The 17818-nt window shown below is 36.1% G+C and overlaps 2 protein-coding genes across 9 annotated transcripts; one reads left to right on the forward strand and one right to left on the reverse strand.

Moving 5' to 3' along the window:
• The first annotated feature begins 1869 nt into the window (after positions 1–1869).
• Positions 1870–5244, forward strand: LOC122277745. Of its 6 annotated transcripts, none has more exons than XR_006229107.1 (5): positions 1870–2153; positions 2921–3171; positions 3291–3412; positions 4596–4650; positions 4750–5244. XR_006229107.1 is itself a non-coding variant. In XM_043087848.1 (5 exons), exons 1-4 carry the CDS (start codon positions 1914–1916, stop codon positions 3382–3384), a joined length of 501 nt encoding a protein of 166 aa, XP_042943782.1. In that variant the 5' UTR covers positions 1878–1913; the 3' UTR covers positions 3385–3412; positions 3536–4029. The 6 variants fall into 6 exon arrangements, 4 of the variants coding, with proteins under 4 accessions (XP_042943780.1, XP_042943779.1, XP_042943778.1 ...); XR_006229106.1 differs by having other exon boundaries at positions 1871–2153; positions 4596–4659; XM_043087848.1 differs by lacking the exons at positions 4596–4650; positions 4750–5244 and adding an exon at positions 3536–4029 and having other exon boundaries at positions 1878–2153; positions 2921–2999; positions 3084–3171.
• A 2404-nt stretch (positions 5245–7648) lies between these two features.
• LOC122275539 (serine/arginine-rich splicing factor RS2Z32-like) lies at positions 7649–15741 on the reverse strand. 3 transcript variants are annotated; one of them, XM_043084636.1, is made up of 7 exons: positions 15587–15741; positions 14164–14283; positions 13491–13530; positions 13259–13354; positions 8809–8996; positions 8592–8687; positions 7649–8270 (listed from the first exon to the last, which is right to left on the reverse strand). In XM_043084636.1, the coding sequence occupies exons 2-7, from the start codon at positions 14271–14273 to the stop codon at positions 7865–7867; spliced, it is 936 nt and encodes a 311-aa protein (XP_042940570.1). In that variant the 5' UTR covers positions 14274–14283; positions 15587–15741; the 3' UTR covers positions 7649–7864. The 3 variants fall into 3 exon arrangements, with proteins under 3 accessions (XP_042940570.1, XP_042940571.1, XP_042940572.1); XM_043084637.1 differs by having other exon boundaries at positions 14164–14280; positions 15587–15727; XM_043084638.1 differs by lacking the exon at positions 15587–15741 and adding an exon at positions 14824–14921.
• Positions 15742–17818: the final 2077 nt, after the last annotated feature.

Here is a 17818-nt window from a genome sequence, read left to right on the forward strand (position 1 = left end):
ACTTGGCCCACCTCTAGGGGCCCAATCCACCCTAGCCACCAAAAAGATAACCACTTGAGAGTCTATTGGGCGAGGGTAGCTATCATTTGAGTATCATATAGCTCATCATCCCAAGACTTGAATTTCGAATAACAAATAAGTCTCTATCATATAATAACAAAAATCTCATGGATTCTATATAAATGGAGAACCAAAATATGTAAAGATCATATGATGCTTTGGTATTAAGGGGTAAGTTTTCTATTTACGATCGCTGAATTAGGCATCAGAAACATTTTCTCAAACCCCCAAGTCATTCTACTCTCTGGTTACAGGTGATTAAATGTGAGTGGTGATGAAACACATTCAGAACAAAACTTTTTCAAAGTAGTTATTTACACTCTTTGTTGGTTTGGTTAGGCTTCTTATTCAATGATTTAAAATACTTGTGAAAATGTTTGAAGGTTGATTTGTTTATAGTCGCAGGTGGTTTTAAGAAAAATTCGGTCTCATTTTCTTAAATTCTATTTTTAAGATTAACATACTTCATTGTTGAGCATGAATTCTAAAACGCAAAATTAGATAGACTAATAAGGTAAAGAAATTTACGTTAAAGTTTTATATCACACACTTCTATCTAATTAATATGTGATCTGTCAAAAAATTTTTTTATCTATTTTAATACTTAAATATGTATATATTTAAATAGAATGACAAATGACATGTTAGTTAGATGAAGATTCGTGACGCAAGGTTTTCTTGTATCATTTCATTCTCATTTTCTTAAATTCTATTTTTTAAGATTAACATACTTCAATTTGATTATTGAACATGAATTCTAAAACTTAGAGTGAGATGGACGAATGAAGAAATAGTACAACGTTAAACATCTCTCAAACAAATTCTTGATATTTGTCCTCTCAAGCTAATTAATAAAGAGAAATGATTTACTATTTATTTATAAAAATAAATAAATAAGTTTATACAAATCTTACATAAATAAGTTTCACACAGTTCCTTTATAAAAATATAGACCTCTCCTCAAAAAGTGTAAAAATCTTATTTCTTTTGTCGAACTATTTTATTTTTTTTTTATTTTTTTGATAAAAGGGTCGACACAAAATTTTTCTATTTAGATCTTGTAATTAGTATTACTAGTCAATAAATACTTTGAATCAAGATATAGAGATGCTACTCATCATTTTACACTATATATTTTATATAAAATAATTTTTTTAATTTTATTCTTATTAAATTAATCAAATTATTTTATTTATCATCTATATATAATATATTTATTATAAAAAAGTTAAAAAATATAAATATAAATCGTGTGTGGCACAAAGAAGAAGATTAATAGAATTTTTCTTATTAAATTCTTCCGGATGATGGGATTTTTTTTATGGAATATGATAGGATTACTACTATTTTACTACCTATTTACTATTTCTTTTGTATTTGATTTTTTTTAATTTTTAATTTTATTTAATAGTTAAGGAAGTGATTATTAGTAAAATTATATATATTTTTTTATTTTTTTCTTAATGGCTAAGGATGTTAAAAAAATACTTTTAAAGAAAATGATAAAAAAAAAATTTTGCTACCTACAAGGAAAGTCGCGTACTAATTTATGTACCAATACTGATTCCTTCATACTTAAATTTTAAATTAGCATTATTTTTAATAAAATCTATTTTTTATCCAATCATAATAAATTGATGCATATATTAGTACACAATTATACTTACAATTAAATTTTTTTAAAAAAAAATTCCTAAACCTTCTACTACTCTTTTCTTTTCTTTTATTTTTTTATTCTTTTTTTTTTTTTTTTTATCCCACGGTAGGATGCCACGCACAGACGTAAATGTACGGTAACCCGAACGATATTTAAGGAACACAAATCTCTGTTCAATCCTCACCCAAAGGCGAAAATGTTGCAGGCTATGGGACTGTCCTCTTTCAGCACCGTTTGTTCAGTGTCACGCGGATCAAAGCTGAGAGCAAAGAAGAAACCTGAGTCAAAGCGAAGCCCGAGCAGTGTCGGCTTCAGCAGCAGGAGGAAAGAGCTGTTGTGGCGGTGCGTTGAGGGCTGTGGGGCCTGCTGCAAGTTAAAAAAGGGTTCCTCCTTTGTCACCCCTGAAGAAATCTTCAGCGACCCGGTCGACATTGAGGTTGGTTTTGATTCTAAGACCTTTTGCTCATAATATATTTGTGAAAATGAACATGTAGAGTTTGATATTCATTAATTCGGGAGTAATTCTATGACTATGAATGTAATTTTGCTTGCGTTAGAATACTAGCTTTTAGCAAATATGTAGCATCTTTTGTTCCCCAGTAATTTAGACATTACGAATCAGGGTCTCCAGAATGGTTGGTTGGTGATATATGTTCACTAGAGCTTTTGAAATTTGAACTAGAGTGTTTGGACCACGTTCTGTGAATCATATTAAGACCCTTTATTTTCACTTCTAATTACAGTGTCAGATTTCATGATATTACCGAAAAAGAAGTCTTAGGTCGAGCATGACCAAATAGTAAAACAGACACTCTGGGACGGTGTTGAACTGTTGATTTAACTGGTTCTCCATAACTTAAGCAATCCAGAAAGCGGGGTGGGGGGTCAATAATCTATATCGATCTCACTCGCTAATTGCCGGGAAAAAAAAAAGAACTCGCAGTCTTTTATAGTCAGCCAAATCTTTACGTAATTAATTTTGACACGAGATGTGTAACAGCATAAGTGCAATGCAATGGGGGCGCTAATCAGATTGGAATCACAGGTTAATGTGATCATTATAGTGTAAGTAGGCTGGACATTTGTCTCCAGTCAAGAGTAAGAAGTATGGTTTCTGGATCCTCTGATTGTTTTATCTTGTGCATTTGGTTCTGAATTAATGGGTTTATTTTGTCTTTGGCATTAATGTATTATACATATCAGCTCTACAAAAGCTTAACAGGTCCAGATGGATGGTGTATACACTTTGACAAAGGCACACGAACATGCTCCGTTTACAACGGTGAAGATCTAGGTGGTCAAAACCTTCATCAGTATCTATCTTTGAACACTTCTGAACCTTTGTTCGTTATTTTTTCTTTGGCAGATCGTCCTTACTTTTGTCGTGTAGAGCCAGATGTATTTGAATCATTATATGGTGTTAGCAAGAAGAATTTTAACAAAGATGCCTGCAGGTTTATTAATTATCTCCTTCCCATCAATTAGGCAAATTTACTTATCTAGCCTAGTGTTGTGAACCTCTCCTGTTTGTCTTGCATCATGTGAAATCCTGCCTCACTTGTTTTGGTTGCAGTTTTTGTAGGGACACCATCAAGGAAATTTATGGTTCCAATTCGAAGGAGTTTGATAACTTTAATTGTTCAATAAGGAGCTCGGGTTTTAGTTAGATCGCACTTCCTGCTCAAAATGCTAAAGGTAACTCTCCCTTCCTATTTATTTTCCTTTCTCTAGATTTATTAAATCAACTGAATAGGGAGTTTGAGTACCATATAATAGGGACTTTTTAATCACCAAATATGTCAATATACTTTCATATAGAAGGGGTTGAGTATTCTGGTCCACTAAGATGAGAGGTGTTGCAAGACGCTGCTAAGGGAGAGCAAGAAACAAAATCAAATGATGTTTTTTAATCAGCGCCGCAGTAAAGGAAATGAAGAAGGCTACAAATTCTTGTAGCATAGAAGCCAATCGCTTGGCAGCATGGCGTTGCTGGTAAAATAGCTTTTGAGGAGAAAGAAAACCTAAATTCAACTTTCAAAAGTGTCTTATCATCTTTGCTTACTCATTGAACACTTGACTGGCAATATTCATATAATATCCAAGAAACTTCTCAAATACCAAAATTTAGTTAACTAGATTGCTCAGAGACAGGTGAAATTATATTCTCCTCAATTGTTTGTATAGCACTTCAGTACAGTGTTGCTGCTTGTTTTGACAGTTTCCAGTATTCTTTCTGTGATTCAATGAAGGTCATCAATATAAATTGAACACATATTAAAAATGAGTCAGGAAAAGGGCCGTTGGAGGCATCATTTTTTTTGTTTTTTTCCCCTTTAAGATTTTGGGTAATGTTCTTCCGTAGAGCACATTTAAACCTTTAGGATTGGACAAGGCTCTTCGTATTCATTGAAATTCTGATTGTATCGGCTTTCTTTCTTGTATTTCTGTTGATGGGTTCTTCAGGATGTCTCAGCTCATATTAGGGTGGCAATTACTTGTTGGAAGCAATCTGATTTTTGTTTTCATAATTGATCCTCTCCATTAGTTAATTTTATTTTTGATTTGGCTGGTAAATTATCAAGCCAATCTTGGGCTTGTAATTTCCTTTGTTTGAGATCAATTCAAGAACAAAACTTTTTAATTGAAGTGCATGATCTATTTGTGTGGCCCGTTTTGGAATGGCAAAGCGGGTATTGCCTAGATAGCAAGGTAGTTTCAGAACCCTTCTTATGGGTGAATATTCAGTAGGACTTTAGTTGGCCCATGGGTGTTTTTTCACCTGAGCAGCTACTGTTAGTTTTCTTTTTCTTTTTTTTTCTTAAGCAAGGTTCATTGATAGAGGAAAGAGATTGTATGATATATTATCGATATGATGCAGGTGGATCCTTTCCAAAATTCAATGAGAAGGGGGTGGCGGGGGTTACTTATCATGTGTACATTGTGTACTTGAGCTATGCCTTCTTTTCTTATTCATAAAACTTCTTGATTACCTATAAAAAAAAAAAAATGATTATGGGAATGCTGCCATACAAGTTATGGAAGTTGCCTGCTGCACAATTTGATACGAACATTGGTTCTGAGATCAATGAACTTTTTGGATTCTCCATTAGTTGAAGTGTCCAAGGTAGAGGATCTGATGATGGTGATAGTGGTATGCATGGTTTATACTCCAATCAGTGGAGGGATGGTTAATTTACTGCAGTTGTCATTACTGGTGAGTCTCTTTTGATTATGAGTTGTGTAAGGTTTCATGTGGTTTCTTCTTCAATGGCTATCTTTGCTGTTGTTGCCTCACCGAAGTTTGGGCTTAAGCTGAGTGACAAAGGTCTCCATGTCATCTCTGGAAATTGGCTACAAAGGTGTGTAGAGACGAGGGGTTAGCATTTGTGTACCACTTTTTGTTTTGTCTGTGTGTACCACCTGATTTCTTAAGAACCATATACACTCTTTAGCTAAGATGGCAAAAATTCTGAAAGTGATGACAGTCATCTTTTCCGCTGTTAATATAGAAGCAAAAGTTCCAAGATGATTTTCATCCAATTGAAGATTGAATGTCTGGCAAATACTGAAATGCTGATAGGCCATGGAGACTGTCTTCAGAGTATGCGGGTGAAAGAGCACTCGAGGAAAAGATGCTCAAGTGTATCTTCCTCCATTTGGGATTTGAGGCTCATGATGTCTTCTTCTGACATGAGGATATACTGTGAAGGGGGATTTACTATGTTATGGTAGAAGAGGATAGAGCCAAGTTTTCCATGTTGTCGGGGAGACCTTTGAAAGTAGAGGAGGTGGATGGGATGCTGAGGGAGTGGGATTTTCATGATTTCAATCAAACGATCTTGGTTGAACAAAGCATGAAGTAGGATGTCATTCCATCTCCTTGGTTGTTCAAGGATCAAATATGCTGCCTTGCTGTATAAATAGATTGGAATGGAGTTAGTGGAAGATATTGGCTTGAATTGTGGGAGTAGTGATCATAGGATGTCATTTATTGACAAAGACTTGATTGGATCAGAAGCTATAGTCGGACAAGTATTTAGAAGATAGAACATCTTTACAAAGACCAGCTTTTCCTATACCGAGATGTCATCCTAGTGTGGAGATGATTGCCTCGTTGAAAGGGGAAAACAACCTTGAGGCCTCGTTTGGATGTTGAGATGAGATGCAACATCTATGAATAGAAGTAAAATGGTTTGAGTTAAAATGTTTTATAGGATTTTGAGAAATGAGAAAGAAAATGAATAAAAAAATTATAAAATTAAAATATTGTTTGAATATAATTTTTTAATATTATTTTTATTTTATGATTTGAAAATATTGAATTGTTTTTTGTGTTTTGTTTGGAAGTTTAGGAAAGACGAAAGTTGTAATGATTAGATAAAAATTTTGAAAATTTGAAATTGAAAAGTATTTATGTTTAAGTGGTGTTTAGATGTTAAGATGAAATGAGATAGATTGAGATCATCTCAACATTCGAATGGGGCCTAAAAACCTAAATGCCATGGGAATTTGGTTGACAGATCAATGACCAGGACTTAGGGGGTGAAATAGGGACGTGTCATGTTATCGAAAACCCACCAAAAATTACTCTAGAATCTGAGTTTTTTGGCAAAACCTTATTGATGATTATAGTGTCATCAACCAATGAAGGTAGTGGCCGAAGGCCCGCTTATGCTTATGTTGATTGCTATACAATTTTCTACTGATTATTCCCTCCCTATGATAAGTCTAGAGAGGACTTCACTGTCTAATAGACTAATATGAAATGGAAGGTAGATAAGGAACCACCCTCCCTGAGACCACAGGAATGGGAGAAAAATCCTTGGCTTTAAAGGACTCAGTCTGGGTGTAACTTGGAGGAGGAGCCGATCATAATGAGAAAAATGGGTAGGAAAAAGCCGAGTACTCCTGCAAATTACACTCATTTTCCATTTTCATCATGCAAAATGTGAGATTTTTATCTATTACCCTTGGACCAATCTTTAATTTTTAAAAGAAAATTTCAAAAGGTGACGACCTCATCATAATAGGATAAAAGTTAAATATAAGTATAATATATAATTTTTTTTTTTTTTTTTTTTTATAAAAAGAATGCACTCTCAACTTTCCAAAACATGTTTAATAATCTATACTAAAAAGAATATTATAATTTATACTTGTGTTCAAACTTAAGAACATACTAAGTTACTGAATATCAAATTTAGCGGTAACCAAAGGTCATACTGCTTAATAGTTCTAATTACCTTAATACTAATAGAGAAATGAGTCCTGTTGTACAGTCATTTTGATAAAAGGTAAGAAGGTTCACTATTAATTTTTTTTTTTTTTTCCTTCCATACAAATCTAGTATTTATTCATTTTTTCCAAAATAATTATGTGATACTTATACACTCACGACTGCCGACATCATTTCTCATTAAGTACATTATAATCTCAATGTCCAGGACAATAGATAGAATCAACCCCACCATCAACATCCGGGTAAAGCTCGAGAGTAGAAAGCATGTAAACCCCACATTTATTTTTCCTTTTGAAAGACCGTTTACATATGCTTATCACGATTGAAACGGTTTTATACTTGGCACGGGCAATGAGGTATTGAAGATCAATCAATTTACCAACTCTGAATTTATTTGATTACGAAATATAAGTGTCTTGAGACCCAACAAAATTGGCGGGTGACATGGAATCCAAGGGAAGCAAATGATTAAGCACGCAGTATTGCAAAATGGGATACTGAAAAGATGATCTGTGTATTGATGATGAAGTGGCTGACCCTACCTGATGTGTAATCCGTATGACTCAATATATGTAACAGGTTTACTTAGCAAAATTCAATAAATAGAAATGGTAAGATATAGAAGTATCAGATCATCTATATCTTTTCACATACCAAACATCAAGCAAAACCTACGCAAGGATAGACAACACTTCACCAGCAAAGTCGCCTGGCATTTCCAGTAATTACTCCACCCCCCTCGAAGGGAAAAGGTAAAAGAGAATTCTTGGAATATTACAGAACTCAATTCTCAGTATCATAAATGAAAAGTGCTAATCCATCCCAGTTACCCTTTTTTATGTTCCATCCACATGTCAATAAACATGTCCATATATATGCAAACAGACTGATAAATTCCTCCAAGCTTTTTAGGGGGACTCACTACCCCTTGGAGACCGGTTGTTGTCATCATCTTCATCAATAGGGCTCCTATCATCTCTAGGGCTGACACTTCGACCATGGCCATTAGCTTCAGAAGGACTTCGATAGCTCCTGCCAACAGGGCTCTCTCTTTCAGGGCTGACAGGGCTTCTGCTATTTCTCCTTGGGCTGCCACTGTAATCGGAACCATTTTGCTCTGCAGCCAATCTACTATTTTTGGGAGAAGGGGTGCCTCTCTCCTGGGGGCTGGCTTCATCAGGTGTTAGGCTGCGCTTCCTTCCCTTGGAAGGAGCTGGACTTCTCCTTGGCCCTGGGCTTCTGTAGCGAGGGCTCTGTGATCTCCTCTCTTCACGCTCAACTCTTCTCTCTCTCCTTGCTGGGGATATTGACCGGCTGGCAAGAACATATTATACAGATTATAAATTAAAACTACATTATACAAAATATAAACACGATCAAATTGCATTCAACACTCTGAAACTGCACACTTCATTTTTCTTTGGGCTACAGGTTAGCTGAGAACAAGTTACCAACAATTCCTCACCCAACTAGTAATTTTTATTTCAAATTTTCCTTTTGATCAAAGAATTTTAGTAATTGCAAGCAAGCTCTGACCCTTTCCATCATCTCAACAGAAGATAAGAACTTGCTGCAAACTACCAAGTCAAAAAAACACCCTGAACAAGAAACTTAAATGAACAATCCATCGCACACCTGTAGCTACGGCCTCGACTATAACTTCGGCTACGGCTTCTGGCACGACGAGGAGAAAGGGATCTGTCTGGTGATAATGAGTCAGTTCTTTCACGTCTGCAATAAAGTAGATCATGAGAAATTGGATGTGGTAAACATAAAAGACCGTAATCAAAAGTTGACCCACGAACTCTAACAAGCAAAGAAATGAAGTCAAGTCTTTGCAAAGATATATGACCTTAACTTCTTGGGACTGTTCTTGCAGTTTTTTTCTATATGACCTCTCTCTCCACAGCGGTAACATTTGTTCTTCCAGTCTCCAGCTTTGCAATCACGAGCCCAATGACCATCAATGCCGCAATTAAAGCAGCGTCCAGATCCAGGAGGAGGATCTCTGCCAAAAGAAGCTCGGGAACCACGTGGTGCCTGCTCAGGTAATTGCAACAACAGAAAGAAAAATCACATAGATGACAGAGTAAAGAGAACCAATGTGACCCAAAAAAATTAAGGAAGAGAAGCATGAAAAAGCTTCAACACAGCAAACCTGGATATGATAACTACAATTTCTTTTATAAGTAACTCGTACAATCATAAGCTGACAAAATACATACAACACTAGATGGAATAAGCAGTCCATTCATAATTTAAGACTTCAACATAGAAGATAAGTCTCTTTAAAATTAAAGCATCACGGGTCCAAATCGGGCAGGCAATAGGTAGTCATAAAAAGAATGAGAGAACCATCAGATATAGTGAATTCATCAATACAATAAGCAGCAAAACAATTGCCTAATTTTGTCAAATATAAGAAAATACTTTTTTATAATTAAAAAAGGAAATAATTTTTTTGAAAAGGAATTGTTTCTTTTGATAAGTAATCAAGTGTATTAATGAAAGAATAGGCAAAAGCCATATGAAGTACAAAAGTATGCCCTAGCTACGTAGGGAGTATAGATTCAAGGCTGTCATGGAGTGGCCCATTAAAAATAACAGTTGTGGCCCAAGTACAAAGAGTTCTAAAACAGAAAGCTATTACTTCCTCCCTCGATCTCTCTTTGTCCTCGAAGGTCCGATCATTGCACTCCTGCCACACGCACCACATGATGCATATAGAAATCATCTTCCATACAGCCTTGATCCTTTGATTGCCTCGTAAATCTGTCCAGCTAACCAAAACCGCCAATACTGTCTCGGGCATAACCCATCCCAAATCCAATCTACTAAAAACCTCGTTCCATAACCAACTGGCCACGTCACAATGCAGTAGAAGATGATCCACCGATTCACCCCCCTTCCTACATATACAACACCAATCTGTGATAATCACCCTCTGTTTTCTCAAATTGTCCATTGTGAGAATCTTGCCTTGAGAAGCGGTCCACACAAAAAAAGCTGCTTTGAGGGGCGCCTTGTGTCTCCAAATCCTTTTCCAAGGGAACTGAACAGGGAGCTCATGTGAAAGGGATTTATAGTACGAGCGAACCGAGAATACTCCTTTACCTGTAGGAATCCACCACAATACGTTGGTATGCTGGTTATTCGGTTTGATAGAGTACAACATACTGAAAAAGGCTGCATCGCTGTCCATTTCCCAATCATTTGCCGCCCGACTAAACGTGATGTTCCACTGGATGTGTCCTCCTGTTATCACCATGACATCTGCCACTAAAGCATTTTTAGCAACTGCGACCCTGAAGAGTTCTAGAAATAGTTCCTTTAGTGCATCAGGACCACTCCAAGAATCTTGCCAGAATTTGATTCTAGTCCCGTCTCCAAGACAGAATCTCGAGTGCCGGAAGAAAACCCCCCACCCTCTTCTAATATGTTTCCACAACCCCACTCTGTATGCCCCTCTCACTTCTTTGGTACACCAACCCCCCCCCCCCCCCCCAAAATAAACCCCCATATTGGCTCTCAATCACCAACTTCCATATAGCTTCTGATTCTTTATGAAATCTCCACAACCATTTTCCAAGTAACGCCCGATTAAAGATTCTCAGATTTCTGATGCCCAAACCACCACTAGAGAGAGGGCTACATATCTTCTTCCACCTGACTAGGTGGAATTTAAATTCCTCACCTATACCACCCCACAAGAAATCCCGTTGAAGTTTCTCAATCCGAAGTGCCACACTAGCAAGAATGGGGAACAAGGACAAGTAATAAGTTGGTAGGTTAGATAGTGTACTCTTTATCAGGATAGTCCTACCTCCTTTTGACAGGTACATTCTCTTACAACCTGCAAGACGGCGTTCTAACTTCTCAATCACTGTATCCCACACCGAGGCCGCTCTCGAGGCTGCCCCCAACGATAGACCAAGATATGACAAGGGAAGAGTGGCAATCTTACACCCCAAAAAATTCGCCAACTGTCTAAGGTGTTGTACTCCTCCAATGGGCACCATCACAGATTGGTTCAAATTCACTTTCAAACCCGATGTAGCTTCGAAGCAAAGTAGAAGAGCCTTCAAAACACGGGCCTGATTATGGTCAACCTCACAAAATATTAGTGTCGTCTGCAAACAATAGTGAGAAATATTAATTGAACCCCCATTCAGGGATCCAATCAGGAAACCAGACACTCGCCCATTAGCTACCAGTGCTGAGATCATTCTACTCAAAGCCTCCATCACAATAACAAAGAGTAACGAGGAAAACGGATCTCCTTATCTTAAACCTCGCGTGTTGTCGAAAAAACTTGTTGGATTTCCATTTATCAGCACTGAAAATTTCATCGTAGATATACACCAACGGATCCAAGATCGCCATTTTTCTCCAAAACCACATCTCTCTAGAAGGTAAATGAAGAAATCCCAATTAACATGGTCGTACGCCTTCTCCATGTCTAACTTACAGATAATCCCAGCTTGGCCAGCTTTCAATCTACTATCCAAGCATTCATTTGCTATAAGGACCGCATCTAGAATCTGTCTCTCTTTTACAAAAGCATTCTGTGGCTTCGAAATGATATTTCCCACAACCTCACTAAGTCGGTTCGCTAGTACCTTAGAAATAATCTTGTATAACCCATTTACCAGACTAATGGGTCGGAATTCCTTAGATCTCCACCGTCCCAACCTTCTTCGGTATCAAAGCGAGAAAAGAGACGTTTAGGCTTTTCTCAAATTTTCCAACCGAATGAAACTCCTAAAACACCTTCATGAGATCCACCTTTAACACATCCCAACAAGTTTGAAAGAAACTCATAAAAAACCCATCAGGACCCGGGACCTTGTCTTTATTCATCTTTCTCACCACATCAAAAACCTCGGCCTCCTCAAAAGGCCTCTCCAATCAGATACCCTCCATTGGCTCAATTGCATCAAAAAGCAAACCATCAGGCCGGGGCCGCCACCTTTCCTGCTCGGTTAGTAGCTGTTTGAAGAAATCAACTACATAATTATTAATCACAAGCTTATCGTTGCAGTTAGCCCCATCAATATTCAGCATCTCAATATTATTGGATCTCCTATGAGAATTGGCTACCCTGTGAAAAAACTTAGGCTTCGATCTCCTTCCTTCAACCATAAAGCTCTAGACCTTTGGCGCCACGAAATTTCTTCTAATAAAATGGTCCTCTCAAGATCTGCCATCAGCACTAACTTTTGAGCTGATTTCTCCTAAGATAACAATCTGGACTCTTGAAGCCTGTCTAGTTCCTGAATTTCCCTTAACTTACGTTTCTTGTGTTCTCCTATGTTACCAAACGACTGACTATTCCAAAGCTTCAAATCTTGTTTTAAAGCTTTCAATTTCCCCGCAAAAATGAAACTATGAGTACCCTGTATCTGGTAAGAAGACCACCACACTCGGACCCTATCCACAAAACCTTCCGATTTCAACCACATGTTTTCGAATTTAAAGTATCGGCTTCTTTTTTGGATCCCCCCACAATCCAACATAATAAGCCAATGGTCTGAACACAGCCGAGTCAATCTCTTCTACCAAACCTCCGGAAAGTGAGCTTCCCACTCCGGGGATATTAAGAAGCGATCTAACCGTGACCACATCTGATTATTTGCCCACGTACATGTACCCCCCGCCATTGGTAAATCCACTAAGTTCAACTCGAAAATACATTCTGAAAAATCTGACATTGCAGGTCGCAATCTTCTATTACCAAAGCACTCACTGGAAAATCTTGTTATGTTAAAATCCCCACCAATAAACCACGGAAGATCCCACCAACTGTGCACTCCACTTAGTTCATCCCACAACAGTCTATGATCAAAGTCTAAATTAGAACCATAAACTCCTGCAAATGCCCACAAAAATCCATCTGACACACTCCTAAAAGAGCATGCTACCGTGAATGACCCGATGAACTCCTCCCGTTTCTCAACCACTCTTTGGTCCCACATCACCAATACACCTCCTGAGGCCCCATTAGCTGCCAAATATACCCAATCCACATGTACGCAACTCCAAATGCTTCGTACCATTTTTGTAGTAATTACTTTCAGCTTCATCTCATTTAAACACACAATGTCCACCTTCCATTCTTGTAGCAAGTTGAAAAGGAATTGTATATACATATCTTGGCCATGATGTGACCAGCTGCAGATTTTGAGGCTGGTATGGTTAATGGGCACTTTGGCTAGGCACACTGATTGCATGCGATTGCGCATGTGCATCAAAACTTAATAAAATATTCAACTCATAAGGTTTATGATGTTAAAAGAGCTTACCCCCTTTGCAAATTCCACAATAATACGGCTTCCATCGAAGTCCCGGTCATTGAGGCTATATTGAGCATCATCAGCATCTCGGGGATCACTAAATTCCTGTTAAAAAGCAAAGGAAGCAGAAACAACAAAGCACATCCATACTTGTGAAATCTACAAGTCAGTTCTAACAACCAGATAAGAGCAAAGCACCTGACCAAAGCCTTGACAAAAAAATGGACTGAGTTAAACTTACAACAAAGGCAAAGTCGCGCTTCATATCCACATCTCGTACTCTGCGGAAATGGTTTCCAGAAACAGTAAGGCCATCATTACTTAACTACTGCAAGTGTATGATACTTCGCCCCTCACAGACGAACTAAACACCAGTTTGAGATTGTTGCCATTTGCATAAAAACAGGCAATAACATAATAGAAAGAATCGCCAAGTCCCTTAGACACTCGACAGGAATTTCCACCAATTCCACCAAGGCACCCCTCACCAAAGACCTCCTGATTAGGGGAAACCCCTAGAAACCTTCAACAATATCATTCGAGTCAATTACAAGACACCTAGGGGAAATTGTTCCCATACAAACATGATGAACAGTTAAGGTGATCCAAAAGGGGGAAGAAATTTGGGAAAGATATAAATGCACCCTATCCCTAGAGGATTTACACTGCATCTCACACCGATTGATTGAGAAAGGCTTACTATACAATTCATGTAATAGATTAACTTGATAGAGAGGTGTAACAAATATAACTTTTTTTACAGCAGCAAACAAATCAATGCAGTCCATAAATCAGAAAAATATTATTATCTAGATTGATCAGAAAGTGGGCACGGACTTTGAAACAGAAAAATGAAAAAGAAGTAAATGCAGCTGATGAGGATCTTCTAGGAGATGAACAAATAGAACATTTACCTCCCATATCTGCTGAATAAACGTTCCAGATCACGAGAACGTGTCCGCGAAGACAAGCGACCAACATACAGACGGGTCTTACTTCCATATCGATCATCATAACGAGGCATTTTCAAGCTACTACAAGGAATCATAAGAGTAAGGAACCAAAAAAATCGCAACAGTGCATAAACATAAATTCTTTTATGATAAGTTCATCTGAAATAAAGGCAATCTGTACCCAGCGGCCCACCTCTTAAAAATACAAGCTAAGGTTCAGATAACAAGAAAAATAATCTACAAGTGAATGGATATGAATAAGGTCAAAACGAGTAGATCACTCATACAATGACTGCCACATATAGATATTAGCTCAAGGATGGACAGCTCAATGCCATTACACATGAAATTATTCCTAAATTTGAATGAATCGTTAGTATGAAAAAAAAATGAGTTAAAAGATTAACTTTAAAAACTGAAAGTGAATCAATTGCAATCAAGTTTTGAACAATCCCAATACAAATAATAAAAAAAGTAGATTTATAGCTTTTCCCTTTTATCAGTTTGCAACAATATACTCACAGGAGTCGGATTTTACAAAAGGGCCTAAACAGAAAAAATAAATAAAAAAATGATCAGAACGTTTCTAGTCATAAATATGTAAAATCAGCCAACCTAAACCTGAGAAAATAGAAAGTATCCTGTGTAACTTGATACAAGGGCCTAGCCCCCGAGTGTGAGCAAGAGGAAACGACCTCTTCAGGAAGGCCCCACAGTCTTTGCAACAAAGCTACAAATTAAACCCTACAATTATTTCCTCCCATGTACCATAAAACCACATATTAAAATAAAGGAAGGCAGTCAAGAACAGAAATTTAAATTTCAGCCAACAGGGCCACAGAGAAATTAAGACCCACAAGTTGAAGACAATATTTACTTAACCCAACCTCCAACCTAAGTTCTAACTCTCAGCCAATCTGGAAACATTATCATCCCCTGATGCTCTAAAACCAGCCTTGAACTCGCTTTGCATGAAAGGATTAAGCCTTGAAGGTTCAAGTTCTTAGATAACCCTTAACATCATACGCCAGAAGGCCCGACCAACACTACCATCGCCATGTTTATAGATATATACACAAGCACAGGGACATGCGTGCATTGGATTCATGGCAGGAGCCACAATTAATAAAGCCCAAACCCAAGATTTAAATTCAACAGATTCAAATCATGTTAACCCGCAAAAATCCTCATACCGAAAACGAGTGGAAAGAGAAAATCAATAAAATCTCGTATCACCGTGCTTAAAGCTAAAGATTTTAAGTCATTACACAAAATACACGGGTAAATTTAACAGAAATCAGGGGAAAAAGAAGAATAAATCAAATTCAGCACACCAGTGAATCAAAATCAACATGAAAGGCATAAAATTACTGGGAATTCATACCTTAAAAGATGACGGTAATCAAAATTTGTTAACCCTAGCTCTTACGACTCTGGGAAGGTTGGTCCCGATCTCTGTTATTTATACAACGAACAACAGGTTCCTACGGCCAGGATACGTTTCTATTATCTAACGGTCCATATGTCATGGGAAACTCACATGCTTTTTACTTATTTTTCTGGGCGTTGAAGAAAATGAGATTCCCTATAATCAGGTATGGTGGTTTGGGTACCTCACGGACTAATGAAATCTTAGCTTCAAGCGTGTGAGGGAGAGTGCTAGTCGATTTTTTCTTCCTTTTTAACTTGTTTAGAATTTAGATGCCTTGGGCCCAAGGAGACATCATGCTGTTTTTTTTGGACCATTTCTATCACGATTTCTAGATTTTTTTCACTTTTTTTAATGTTTTTCCATACAATGATTGGGAAAACTAACATTTATCATTATCAATGAATTTAAAAATGATAAACGTTGATGTTATAAATTTTTGAATAATAAGCATTTTCATTTCACTTGAGAACAAATAATATATATTGATAAAAATCTATTTTTAAGATTTATTTTTTACACACCCAGCATGTCACCTCTTTCCATTTTAGCTATGCTAAAAAATGATTGATGCTTTGATTCTTTTTAAAATTATAATGTGTCCTATTACAAATTGTGTGTTGACATATTAATTTTTGTGTAGCAAAACTTATATATATTCGATGTAAAAATTAAGTTAATAATCTTCAATTTAAATTAATTAACTTTTTTTTATTGGCACATGATGTTTGATAATAGAGTCCCAACCAATTCAAGAATGCATAAGCTCTCAACAAAGAGTTTCCTGTAAGTGGATAATTTGTTGCTTCGGATGACTAATATAATAGAGGGTAAATTGAGTTATATTTAAAAATTATAAATTATAAATCAAATACATAATATAAAATATAAATAAAATATAAAACAGCAATAAATATAAAAAGTAAGGGTAAGAGATAAGCAAACTCAGTATATTAACGAGATTCGACCACACTACCTACGTCATCGCCTCAAGCTACACCTTAAGGATCCCCAAATTCACTATTTAACCTCCTTCAAGTGGAGATAGAAACCTATTACACATTTGAACAACACACCTACAAAGGATTCGTGTAGAACACCCTCTACACTTGCATTCACTTTATACCTGGTAATTCAACTATTCCCGTGTAGAATAATTTTTACACGCACAAGAGTTATACACATCATTTTACTTATACAAGAGCTAATAGTGAGTAGGTTATCAGAAAACATTTCCCAATGAGTGAAATAAAAGCAATACAGCACAAACTATATCTCTTTCAAAATGAACGAGGGTTAAGACTCAATACTTAGAAAATAGAAAATGAAAGTTTTGAATAAATGTTGTATGCGCTTAATGTTGTAAATGTGAAACTCCCAAATGATCTATTTATAGGCATATGAGACTTCATATTCAAATTTAAAAAGATTCACATGTTAAAGACAACATCATTTACATTTTCAAAAAAATTTAAATAAAAGTTTCTTTTTTTTTTTCATTTGTCAAAAATAATATCATTCACTTTTCAAAGATTTCGAACCTAATTTTTTTACTTTTCGCATATGACAAAAGGAGTACACTTTATTTTTCAAATTTTTCAAACAAAATCATATATTTTTTGCATAAATCAAAAAGAGTATTAATCACTTTTGAAAATATTCAAATAAAGCATCTACATGTGAAATATGACAATCAATCATCTTCAAAATTCAAATATTTAATCATGTCATGCACATGTAAAAAATGACAATCAATCATCTTTCAAAATTTTCAAATTCAATTTTCAAAATATTCATGCACATGTGAAAAATGTATTTTAATGTTTTATGATAAAAATTAATTTTGAGCCTTAATTCTAATATCTAATTTTTAAAAAATTTACAACATTACTCTATGATTTTAATGTGAATTTATTCCCTTCTTGCTCATGCTTGGTTCTTTGATGTGCTTGACTCTATTGTGTAGATAAATTGAGTTTGAGACTCCTTTATTCTTTGAATTCATTTGTTATCATCAAAATTCATATGTAGATATATAATTACACAAACTTGAAACATTGGGTTCAACAATTTTCCACTTTTTTATGATGACAAATACTTGATAGAATCTGAAACTTGTATTAATATTTAAGCTCCTCTTGAGAATGTGCGTTAGTTTTTCAAGTAAAAGTATAAATATAATTCTAA

Source organism: Carya illinoinensis, chromosome 9 (genome assembly GCF_018687715.1).
Source record: "Carya illinoinensis cultivar Pawnee chromosome 9, C.illinoinensisPawnee_v1, whole genome shotgun sequence".
Taxonomy (NCBI): Eukaryota; Viridiplantae; Streptophyta; class Magnoliopsida; order Fagales; family Juglandaceae; genus Carya; species Carya illinoinensis.